Genomic DNA, 12588 nt, shown 5'->3' with positions numbered 1-12588 from the left:
TCAGAACGAATCCAAATCAGTTTAACTCAATAACGAGTAGCAAGTTTCCAGTTAACATTTTCAAGCCAGATTTCAATTCCACGATGGAAGATATCTGACTGACAGAATTTATCAGTGGGTTTTCCCGTGAAGGGGGGTCATCCAAAAATCATATTACTTGGTTCAGACCCATTCATAGGAACCACCTGAAGAATTATGACCAGTTTAGACCCGTAAAGGGAAGCCATTTTTTTTAAGAAACTATTAGCAGCATAACTCAAGGCTATAAGGGTTATCTGCTAACAAAAGACCTTCGAGTTAGACTATGCTCAGCTCCAAGGCACATCATTTGCAGCATAGCTCAAGGCTAGAAGGGTTATCTTCCACCAAAAGACCTTAGAGTTTGACTATGCTCAGTTCCAAGGCACATCATTTGCAACATAGCTCAAGGCGAGAAAGGCTATTTGCCAATAAGAGACCTTCGAGTTCGACTACTCTCAGCTCCAAGGCACATCATTTGTAGTATAACTTAAGGCTAGAAGGGCTATCTGTCACCAAAAGATCTTCAAGTTCTACTACGCTTAGCTCCAAGGCACATCATTTGCAGCATAACTCAAGGATAGAAGGGTTATCTGCTAACCAAAGACCTTCGAGTTCGACTACGCTCAACTTCAAGGCATATCATTTACATCATAGCTCAAGGCTAGAAGGGTTATCTTCCACCAAAAGACCTTCGAGTTCGACTACGCTCAGCTCAAAGGCATATCATTTACAGCATAACTCAAGGATAGAAGGGTTATCTGCCAACCAAATACCTTCTAGTTCGACTACGCTCAGCTCCAAGACACATCATTTGCAGTATAACTCAAGGCTAGAAGGGCTATCTGCCACCAAAAGACCTTTGAGTTCAACTACGCTCAGCTCCAAGGCATATCATGCGCAACATAACTCAAGGCTAGAAGGGTTATCTGTCAACAAAGACCTTCGAGTTCGATTACACTCAGCTCAAAGGCACGTCAATTTACAGCATAACTCAAGTCAAGAAGGGCTATATGTCAACAAAAATTTTGAGTTCGATTCTATTCAGCTCGATGACACATCAACCAAACTACTTTCCGGTGGTAGCCGAGGTTTTCAAGTCGAGAAGATGACCTGGGTTAGCCGTGCCTTATTGACAAGAAACCATATTCCAACAGCGTAGCTTAAGTCGAGAAAAGCTATCTGTCAACGAAGATTTTTGAGTTCTATTTCGAGAGTCTATCGACCACATGGTGGAGCCGAGGAACTATTTTCCAGTCGAATTTCTAAACCTTAGTCTTTAAACCGAGAAGAAGACTGAGGTGGACTGCAATTTGAAGTCACATCCTGATTTCGAACTATGGCTTCAATTCTATATCATTTCAAGATGGACTCGACTTAGCGACGGAGGAGCCATCCGCAACTCAATTCGACAGGGAGTTATTCTTCAACTCCACTGAACGAAAATGTGTCTTTTTATCTTTGTCCTATTTTCGTTCCACGAAAAAGGACAAATAGGGGCAGCTGTAGACACTTATGTTCGTCCAGATTTGTTTTTTATATATTATTTTTTATAGTAATATAATATACATTTTGAAAATGCTTTTTTGAAAAAATATAATTTTTAGAAAATGGTTTTCTAAAATATATATACTATATAGTTTCGAAAACATTTCGAATATATATATATATATATATATATATATATATTATAGTTTTGAAATTTTTTGAAAACATAATAATATATAATGTATAGTTTTTGAAAATGCTTTTGAAAATATATAATATATAGTTTTGAAATCATTTTGAAAATATATATATAATATATAGTTTTTAAAATATTTTTTTGAAAAAACTTATATAATATATAATTTTAAATTTTTTTTGAAAAAACTATATAATATATAGTTTTAAAAACATTTTTCGAAAACTTATATAATATTTTTAAAATTATTTTTGAAAACTATATAATATATAGTTTTGAAAACGTTCTTTAAAAATATAATATATAGTTTAAAAATATTTTTGAAATATATATTGTATAGTTTATATTATATTATTATTATCATTTTTATTATTTTTATTTTTATTTTTATTTTATTCATTTAATTTAATTTAATTTTTTTTCTTTTTTGTCCAAGTCCAATATCTCCAAGTCTAAGTCCAACAGGGGTCCAAATGGGCACGGGCCCAGATCCAGGTTCTGACCCGCCTGACTCAGCAGGCCAAAACCGGGCACCCAACGTGTAAATCAGGTAAACCAAGGACCCGAAGCATACTAGGGTTCAACAATCAATCAGCGTCGTACGGGGGAGTTATACAGTGAAAGGGAGAACCGACCGACCGGAAAAACTGGGATTGCACCATCCCGGGATTCCCAGCCACGTGAACCAACGTTAGGCCCGAAAGGTATGGGAACGACCCCGTCGTCACCGAAAACAGCCCCATTGGGGGCTATATAAATACCAATGGAGGGTACACCGAGGGGAGGTGAACAATCGGCCAACAAATTGAACCAAACACATCAACGACGAGAACAATAAACCAAGGAACTACAACCATCACAAAAAACACCCCACGGAGAAATACAAAACAACCAAAGGCAACCAAGAAACCGAATAAAGCATATACAAAAAAAATCAGAAAAAAGCGAGAGAATCAAAGAAGCATACAACCAAACCGTTCCCAAAGGCGAGAAGTAAGAAGGCTTGATGTGCGTAGGAATAGGAAGAGCCATCGAAAGCTAAAAATCACTGGAAAAGGGTAGGTGTCGAGTGGTATTTGTTTAGATATGCGTTTATTTGGGTATATTTTGGGGATTTGGACGTTGATTTTGGGCTCACGGGACTGGCACGAACGTTTTGGTGATCTCAGGTTCTTTCCGGTTGGTGACCACCGGACGGTGGCTAGATTTTCATCGGGGTTGGGGATTGGAGAGTATGAGAGAGTTTAGGAGATGAGGGAGTTATTGTTCGAGAGAAGAGGTAAAAATAAGGGGTTTAGGGTTATTTTTTAGCTTTTATACCCGACCCATTTTCAACCCCGACCCGACCCAGGGATTGATAGGATCCGCGTGTTTTTTGAATGAAAAGGGTAAATTATGTTTTGGTCCCACTGCTTTTGAAACATTTCATTTAGACCCCTAAATCAGTCTTGTACTTCGATTTCTTCTTAATTTTACCATCAGTTTTAGTATTATTTCAATTCAATCCTTTTTATGTTCTATTTTATATTATCTTAATTTGTTTATTTTATTTTTTTATTATTTAATTGATACTACTCTTGTTTATATATATTTTATTTATTTCTTTATTTTATTTTATGATTATTTTTTTATTATATATACTCTATATTATCTTTTTTTATATATATATTTTTTATTTTCTATTTCCTTTTTATTAACTCTTGTCTATCTTTATAGTTTATTTTATTTTATTTTATTATTATATTAATGTGTATATATATATATGTATATTTTTTTTGCTTTTCTTATTTATTTTTATTTTTACCATCTAACATTTTTTCGACATTTTCAGAGATAATTTCAATTAATCAAATGTAAGTAATTCGAATCGGGTAATTTAAATTTAAATTTATTAATTTTTGCAAATGAAGAAATTAATTGATACCGAAAGGACGGTTCAAGGGTGCTAATCCTTCTTCGACCGTAATCGACTCCTGAACCCGACACATTTCTGGTAAAACGCAGATCAGGTAAGATGGTGTCCGACCTACCTAAATTCGTTTTAAAATGGTTGGTGGTGACTCAAACTCAATCAATTCAAGTCGAAGCCCAATTCCAAGCCAACCGAAAGACGGCAGCGACAATTCCATTGTTACATGCTTGGAGTCGGCACATCAAACACAATAATAAGAGAAATAATATATGTATTGAATCTATTACTAAAATCCTGATCAACTTTATATGCAACTTCCGATTTTATATTAAGAGTTAGAAAGAAATGAGAAGATTTCACCACCTAGATTGTGTTGTGCTCTCTACCTTCTATAACAAAGGAGGAAGTACGTTCTTCCAACTGGTGGATTTTCGGGCTACGGATCTGGGCAAGATGCTGAATCCGACTACTTCCTTGGGTTCTTGACCCGGTTCTGCAAACCCTACCAACTTCGACACTAGAGCTGCACTCTCTTTCACATGCCCCATGTCCTGCGTCTTTGTCCATATACGTTGCGAAAGTTGTAAGCTTCTCTGCTTAGTGTTCAACCCAATTCCCCACTTCTTGTACAGTTCCTCTTTCTGTTTTTTCGATAACAACTTTTGTATTTGCTTGCACAACATTTTCCTCTCACGAACCAAATCCTTCGCACTGCCACCACACAAGAAAATTCGCTTTCAATTCAATCGGGTCAAAAGGTTACTTATTTCTAAGTTGCATGTTCCTATGGCTCAGACTTGTTCAAGGGTTACTTCACGTTTTAAAATTTTGATTAGTTTCGAGTTTTAATCAATTTTGGATTTATATTATTATGAGTTTAGGTCATTTTATGTTCGAGTCATTCAGATTTAAATTATTTTTAGTTCAGGTTTGAGGTTAAATTTTTTAGGTTTGATTACTATGGTTTTGGTCATTTTGAATTGTAATTACTAGAGTTCATTTCAGATTGAAACCATTTTTCGTTATTTTAAGGCTCCATTTGTAGGTTTGGTTATTACAAGCTCTATTCATTCAAGTTGTATTCATTTTAGGTTCTAATCATTTCGGGTAATTCATTTAAACCATTTTAGAATCAAGAAAATTTGGGTTTGGATTGGACATATTCAAATTAATGGTTAACATTTTATAATTAAATCAGGTTGAATCAAAATTGGGTCTAGAGATTGAAGTGCATTTTACTGTTCCAACTAAAGAAATCTAAAATTCACCTTGAAGCTGCAGTGTCAATTGGAGTATCTTTGAAACCATTGCTTCCCAATGGCATTGAGTTCTTTAGAAAAGACAATCTTCTGAACTCTACCTCCATATAAATGGAATCAGAAGGGTCGCCTTTGAAAAGCATGATGAAATAGGTTCTATGGATTAAAGGTACATTGCATGCATCCCAAAGTTCGATTATCTTTCTCTGTAAATTCTCGAATTCAACGGGCCAACTAGAATGCAGTTTCACGGAATCGTTACTTTCTGTGGAATTCTCGGTCTTATCCTTGGTTTCAGGTGCCTAGCATCCATATATGATTCAAACGGAGAAAGGACAAATGCTAGTACCCTAATAATCATACTAGGTCTTATGGCGATCTAAGTCATATCAAACGAGATTGATGTCAATACAAAAGACGTATTTCATGTGAAAAATAAGAAAAATGAAAGAAAGGAATAAGGTTCGTCACCAATTTCTTATCATTTTCTGTTTCTGGTTGCGGTTTTATCTCACTGCCACCTTCAGGAAGATCAGTGGCACCGGTAAATGAATTTTGAGATCGACTTCTGGACATCTTTCCATTTCTGTTGTCACCTTTCAGTTCAGAAAGCTTACGGGAAAGGGCTTTTGCGTTTTGAAGGAAGTCCTTTTCAACTGTTGTGGAAGGGGGTATGCTTTCATTGTGTTGCGGGTTCTCAAAGTTAGGTGAAGATGGTACATTTCCCTGCAGCTTCTGCTTCTGCTTCTGCTCATGGCCGTGTCACCAGAGCTAGTTGTATCTAATGCAGGAGGCGAATCCCCTATAGTGACTAGACATTTGATTGTCTTCTGCAGCTCCTGTATTTTTTGTTTCAGTGCCTCGTAAGTTCCATCTTTACAAACATGACTTGATTTCAAATCCTCCTTTTGGGGGGATGATACTACATATTCTTTCATGGTTTCAGTCATGTCTAATTTTCCTTCAATACCCTCAGGAGCACTGAGGGATACCTTTTCTTCCTCTTCCTCGGGAATAGCTGATAATTGATTTGCTTCTATTTCCTTGACCATGGACCCCCTCATGGCTGGTTTCCCTTCCTGTGCCTCGGAACCAATTGATAATTCTCTTTCATTCTTCTCAGAAATCGAAGAGGAAACAACTGCTTTTTTCATTCATCTTAATGTTCGAGTCTTCGAATTCAATGCATCGAACTTCCTTGCAGTTATCTTCGAACTCTTCACCCATATTTACAGCCTCATTGAAGCCGTTGCTTGTATCAGGTCCAACCAACAATGGACTGATGCCATCGGGATGACATTCCTCTTCATAGCTCTCTAGAGGAATCAGATATTGGTTGTTGGTCATAGGCACACTTGGTGCAACAGTATACCTATGCTTGCTGTGATCAATAGTACTACAGGGAGCATTGACCACTTTAAATGAATTTGATGATGGATATTCTGCACTCTTTAACATTTGAACTTCTCTAACTGATAGTAGCAAATTCTCAACTCGAGATTGAGCAAGGTCACGTTGTCGAGTCAACTCTTCTATCTCTCTGGTCATCTGTAGATTCTCGAAAGAGAAAAAGCAAGGTTAACATGAGTAAATCGTTTAACTGAGGGCATGCTGCAACTTACAACTTGCTTTATCTTATCCATATAACAAATCTAGTGATAACTACAAAAAGCCAGGGTTTATACTGGTATTTACTTCTATTTTTCCTAAGATGCAAGATATCATGCGTAAATGAATGGAAAATGGCTTTCTGATGTCGTATAATCACCTGCTCAATGAGTTGCTCTTTCTCTCTCAACAAACTAGCCATATCAAGTTTGAGGGGTGATGCGCCCAAGCACCTCATTTCGTTCTCCAGTTTAGCCAATTCTCTTTGCAATTGCTTTACCAATGCCTTATCTGACATAACTAAATTGACTTGTGCATTGGTTGCTACCTTTTTAGCACAGCTTGCAAATGAGAGAGTGTTTCTCGATTGTTCAACATGACTACGGTCAGGATTCATAGTGCAAATGATAGCTGTTCTGGCATTGCCTCCTAAAGCATTCTGGAGTATGCGTGTTAGCTTAGAGTCTCTGTAAGGTACATGACTATTTCTTCCTTTGCTGCAAAATATATTGCCATGTAAATTTGCCATACACTATGTTTATGAGTTAAGGATACAGTTTCTATAATATTTGTTTAAAAAAGAAAATGAAAAAAAAGAAGTTATTTAACCTTAGCTTGCGAATCACAGTTCCAAGAGTTAATAAACTTCGATTTATGTGGCAGCCTTCTTTCAATCTTGCACCAGAAGATAAGGTCTGAGAGTCACGCTCGCTTCCAGCTAAATCAATAAAATTCTGCATAAGAAACCCCAGTTAGACTTTCCTTGTCATCCAGCTTACTACTTACGATTTTAAAATTGAATAATCTTTCCATTGATTCCCATCTAAAACAAGACAAGTGCTTTTCCTTTAAGAAGTTAACAATATTATACCACGGAAGCTGCAAGAACGCTTGAATTTTTGGCTCCAGCATATTCAGTAGTCGAACTTTCAGCTGTCTGCAAATTACATCATTGAACGCAGCTATAAGACTGGCACAACATAGATAAAGAAAGTTTATTCAAGTAGGGATGCCTACCAGCCGCAAAATCTGATGTGATCTTGAGCTAGTTTCATTCAAAGCGGTCTCTCCTATGTTGAAAATTCAATATTAGCCTAAATAAGTTAACACCTAAATTAATTTGATGTCATTACTTACATCAATTTAGTTTTGATGTCATTGCTTACATCAATTTAGTTAGGTGAAAATTAAGTATTTTTCTCATGTTTTTAATTTCAATGGTTTAGATTATTTAGTGATTATTTTAATGAGTAGTTTAGATTGTTTCTTGTAACCTATAAATACCCTACTTGTATTTGAGTTTTATCATCCAACAATCAAAGCTTAATTATAAGCATTTGAAAGCTTTCTTAAGAGTTCTTCCCATTTGCAATTTTGTGAGATTATTCTAAAGAGAGTTTTTCTTCTTCTAGATCAATTAGAGTTTTTACTCTATTTTGATTCTACAATTGGTATCCGAGCCACGTTTTTAAGGTCTCTTGAAATTCCAAGTATGCTCTGTGGTTGCAGTTTTTAACTGATCTTCCACATCAGAAAAGATTTCTTGAGATTATTGTCGGGGTTATTACAAATGAGCTTCTTTGTGCTTAGAGTAATTTAGTACTCAGTACGTTTGTTACTCAAGTTTGTTCGGTGTAGTCAAAGCCTTTCCATTAAGATGGGCGATCTTCAAGTAGTTGGAGGAATCAAAAAGCTCAACAACAAAAACTACAACATGTATGGAGTCATACTTACAAGGTCAAGACCTTTGGGAGGTTGTCAGTGTTGGTGAAGTTACACAATCGGCGGCAGAAGATGCCAATGACATCTTGCGAAAGTGGAAAATTAAAGCAGACAAAGCAATGTTTGCTTTAAAGACCACAATTGAAGAAGAAATGTTGGAGCACATTCGGGATGCTAAAATACCAAAGGAAGCATGGGACATTTTTGTTACACTCTTTTCGAAGAGGAACGATACAAAATTGCAACTTCTCGAGAATGAACTTCTATCAATGGCGCAACGCGACATGGCGGTTGCCTAATACTTTCACAGGTGAAGTCGATATTCCGTGGATCCGACAACTGCTATTGGGGAAGCCAGGATAAAAAGAATAATTGTCCATGGTTTGAGACCCGAATATCGAGGGTTTGTTACTGCTGTACAAGGATGGCCGACACAACCATGGCTTGTTGAGTTCGAAAATTTGCTTACAGGTCAAGAAGCCATGGCCAAGCAAATAGGAGGAGTCTCGCTGAAGGGTGAAGAGGAAGCGCTCTACACCAACAAAAGCAGAGGCACTTTTCAGTGGTATACTGGCAGTGGATCTAAAAAGGATGGTGACAAGGTGAAAAATTACCAAGGAAAGGAAGGCACTCATTCAAGAGGAGCATCCAAGAATCGTGGTAATAGTAGAAAGTTCAATGGAAAGTGTTACAACTGCGAGAAGATGGGTCACATGGCAAAAGACTGTTGGACCAAGAAAAAACATGTTGAAAGTAATACTGCTACTTCCAGTTCGAAGGAGAATAGTGAAGATGGTTGGGATGCTGAAGAGTTATTTGCTACGGAAGAAGAAGAATTAGCTCTCACGGTAACAACACCAGAACAGATTGACTACAAGAATGATTGGATCATAGATTTGAGCTGCTCAAATCATATGACGGGTGACAAACAGAAGTTGCAAAACATGTCTGAGTATAATGGAGGTCGTGTGGTGGTGACAACTGACAACTCAAGGTTACCGATAACTCACATCGGTAAGACGATAGTTACGCCTCGATATAATACTAACCAGGTGCAACTTCAAGATGCTTACCATGTCCTAGGAATGAAGAAAAATTTGCTATTTGTGGATCAACTAACATCATCAGGCCATTATGTCTTATTTGGTCCCCAAGACGTGAAGGTTTATCGTGACGTCAAAATCTCAGAAACACCAATAATGGAGGGACGACGTTTGGAGTCAATTTAGGTGATGTCAGCAGAGTCTGCATATGTGTACAGAACAATAAAACAATGAGACATCAGATCTATGGCACATGCGGTTAGGTCACGTTAGCTATTCCAAGCTAAGTGTGATGGTGAAGAAGTCGATGCTTAAGGGGCTTCCTCAACTAGACGTGAGAACAAACACGGTCTGTGCGGGATGCTAGTATGGTAAAGCACACCAATTACCATATGACGAGTCGAAGTTTAAATCAAAAGAACCGTTGGAGTTGGTTCACTCTGATGTGTTCGAACCGGTTAAGCAGCAGTCAATTAGCGGTATGCGGTACATGGTAACATTCATTGATGACTTCTCCAGGTATGTGTGGATTTTCTTTATGAAAGAAAAATCTGACACATTCTCAAATTTTAAAGAGTTCAGAGACTTAGCTGAAGGAGAAGTGGGAAAGAAGATATGTTGCTTGCGCACAGATAACGGAGGAGAATATAGATCAAACGAGTTCTCTCAATACCTAAGGGAGTGCCGAATACGTTATCAGTACACTTATGCCAACACACCACAACAGAATGGTGTAGCAGAAAGAAAAAACCTGCATCTTGCAGAAATTTGTCGAAGTATACTAAATGCGAAGAACGTACCTGGAAGGTTTTGGGCTGAAGCAATGAGGACTGTAGCCTTTGTGATTAACAGACTTCCTCAACCAAGGTTAGGATTTGTTGCACCATTTGAGAAACTATGGAATATGAAACCTACAGTTAGCTACTTTCGAGTATTTGGCTGTGTATGTTATGTGTTTATTTCTGATCATTTACGGAGCAAATTTGACAAGAAAGCTGTTAGATGTATCTTTGTGGGATACGACAGCCAGAGAAAGGGGTGGAAATGTTGTGATCCAATTAGTGAAAGATGCTACACGTCACGAAATGTGGTATTTAATAAAGCATCTTCTTGGTGGTCCTCGGAGAAGGAGGTGTTACCAGATTCGAGAGAATTTGGAGACAAGCTACAACAAACGACGGGGGAGCATGTTGTTCAACTCCAAACAAGTTCAAATGAATCAAATGATCCAAATGGTGATGATGTCGAACGAATAGTGACTCAGAATCCTTGGCAAACTGGCGTGTATCAACAACCAAACGAAGAAGGTGGGCCTAGTGAAACAGAAGAATCAATTCCACAATCTCAACTCCGAAGGTCAACAAGAATACGAAGGCAAAATTCCAAATATGTCAATGCAGCCATAATTGAAGAAGTAACAGAGCTTGAGACGTTCGAAGAAGCTTCTCAGACTTCTGAGTGGATGACAGCTATGAAAGAAGAGATCGATGCACTTCAGCAAAATCAAACTTGGGATCTTGTGCCAAAGATAAAAGATGTGAAACTCATATCTTGCAAATGGGTTTACAAGATAAAGCGTCGTCCTGATGGGTCAATCGAGAGGTACAAGGCACGATTGGTAGCTCGTGGTTTTTCTCAACAATATGGACTAGACTATGATGAAACATTTAGTCCAGTGGCAAAACTTATAACCGTACGAGTTCTACTTGCACTTGCAGCCAACAAAGACTGGAATTTATGGCAGATGGATGTGAAGAATGCTTTTCTTCATGAAGAGCTAGATCGAGAGATCTACATGACCCAACCGATGGGTTTTCAGAGTCAAGATAATCCTAAACATGTGTGTAAGCTGTGAAAAGCACTCTACAGATTGAAACAAGCACCTAGGGCGTGGTATGGTAAGATTGCTAAATTTCTAACGAAAAGTGGCTATTCAGTAACACCTGCAGATTATAGCTTGTTCGTCAAAGTCAATAAAGGTAAGCTAGCTATCGTGCTAGTCTACGTGGATGACTTAATCATAGCCGGTGATGATGAGACAGAAATTCTTCAGACGAAGGAGAATTTATCAGTTCGTTTCCAGATGAAGGAACTTGGACAACTTAAGCACTTCCTTGGTCTAGAGGTTGATCGCACACACGAAGGAATATTTCTATGTCAACAGAAATATGCTAAAGATTTGTTGAAGAGGTTTGGAATGCTCGAATGCAAGTCAATTTCAACGCCAATGGAACCAAATGTTAAAATGTGTGCACATGAAGGAAAAGATTTGGAATATGCAACAATGTATCGATAATTGGTAGGTAGTCTGATCTACTTAACCTTGACCCGACCTGAAATTTCTTATACAGTTGGTGTGATGAGTCGGTATATGCAAAATCCAAAGAAGCCTCATTTGGAAGCAGTTCGACGAATATTGAGATATGTGAAGAGTACAATTGACTATGGACTTTTGTACAAGAAAGGTGAAAACTGCAAGTTAGTTGGTTATTGTGATGTTGATTACACAGGAGATCATGACACCAGGAGAGCAACAACTGGGTATGTGTTTAAGCTTGGCTCCGGAATAATTTCTTGGTGTAGTAAGAGACAACCAACGATATCATTGCCAACCACTGAAGCTGAGTATCGAGTAGCAGTAATGGCAGCTCAAGAGAGTACATGGTTGATACAGTTGATGAGTAATCTACATCAACCAGTAGATTATGCAATTTCGTTGTATTGTGACAACCAATCAGCAATTCGGCTGGCAGAGAATCTTGTTTTTCATGCAAGAACTAAACATGTGGAAGTACATTACCACTTTGTTAGGGAAAAAGTTTTGCAAGAAGAGATTGGTATGAGGCAAATCAAGACAGATGAGCAAATTGCTGACTTGTTTACAAAAAGCTTGAGTGTTGGAAAGTTTGAACATTTTCGTCATCGTCATGGCGTGATTCAAAGAATGGAGGCTAACATTGAGAGGGAGTGTTGAAAATTCAATATTAACCTAAATAAGTTCACACCTAAATTAATTTGATGTCATTGCTTACATCAATTTAGTTTTGATGTCATTGCTTAAATCAATTTAGTTAGGTGAAAATTAAGTATTTTTCTCATGTTTTTAATTTCAATGGTTTAGATTATTTAGTGATTATTTTAATGAGTGGTTTAAATTGTTTCTTGTAACCTATAAATACCCTACTTTTATTTGAGTTTTATCATCCAACAATCAAAGCTTAATTATAAGCATTTGAAAGCTTTCTTAAGAGTTCTTCCATTTTTTAATTTTGTGAGATTATTCTAAAGAGAGTTTTTCTTCTTCTAGATCAATTAGAGTTTTTACTCTATTTTGATTATACA

At 37.2% G+C, this 12588-nt stretch overlaps 1 protein-coding gene across 1 annotated transcript; it reads right to left on the bottom strand.

The window, feature by feature from the left end:
- Positions 1-4003: 4003 nt before the first annotated feature.
- LOC120184038 (kinesin-like protein KIN-7H) lies at positions 4004-9279 on the bottom strand. The gene is made up of 9 exons (XM_039188613.1): positions 9253-9279; positions 7353-7418; positions 7091-7215; positions 6540-6978; positions 6068-6421; positions 5758-5952; positions 5345-5620; positions 4883-5175; positions 4004-4325 (listed from the first exon to the last, which is right to left on the bottom strand). The coding sequence occupies exons 1-9, from the start codon at positions 9277-9279 to the stop codon at positions 4004-4006; spliced, it is 2097 nt and encodes a 698-aa protein (XP_039044544.1).
- Positions 9280-12588: the final 3309 nt, after the last annotated feature.

The sequence above is a fragment of the Hibiscus syriacus genome, unplaced genomic scaffold (assembly GCF_006381635.1).
Source record: "Hibiscus syriacus cultivar Baekdansim isolate YM2019G1 unplaced genomic scaffold, ASM638163v2 tig00003725_pilon, whole genome shotgun sequence".
In the NCBI taxonomy this organism is placed as follows: Eukaryota; Viridiplantae; Streptophyta; class Magnoliopsida; order Malvales; family Malvaceae; genus Hibiscus; species Hibiscus syriacus.
Note: the sequence above shows the minus strand (reverse complement) of the source record. Positions and strands in the feature narration are given on the sequence as shown.

Coding starts and splice junctions, on each gene's coding strand:
- LOC120184038 (XM_039188613.1), bottom strand. CDS start 9,279: ATGGTAAGCATCTTGAAGTTGCACCTG. Junction 5,621..5,757: donor AGGATTTGAAATCAAGTCAT/GTTTGTAAAGAT, acceptor GGCCATGAGCAG/AAGCAGAAGCAGAAGCTGCA. Junction 5,176..5,344: donor CAGAAAATGATAAGAAATTG/GTGACGAACCTT, acceptor TATGGATGCTAG/GCACCTGAAACCAAGGATAA.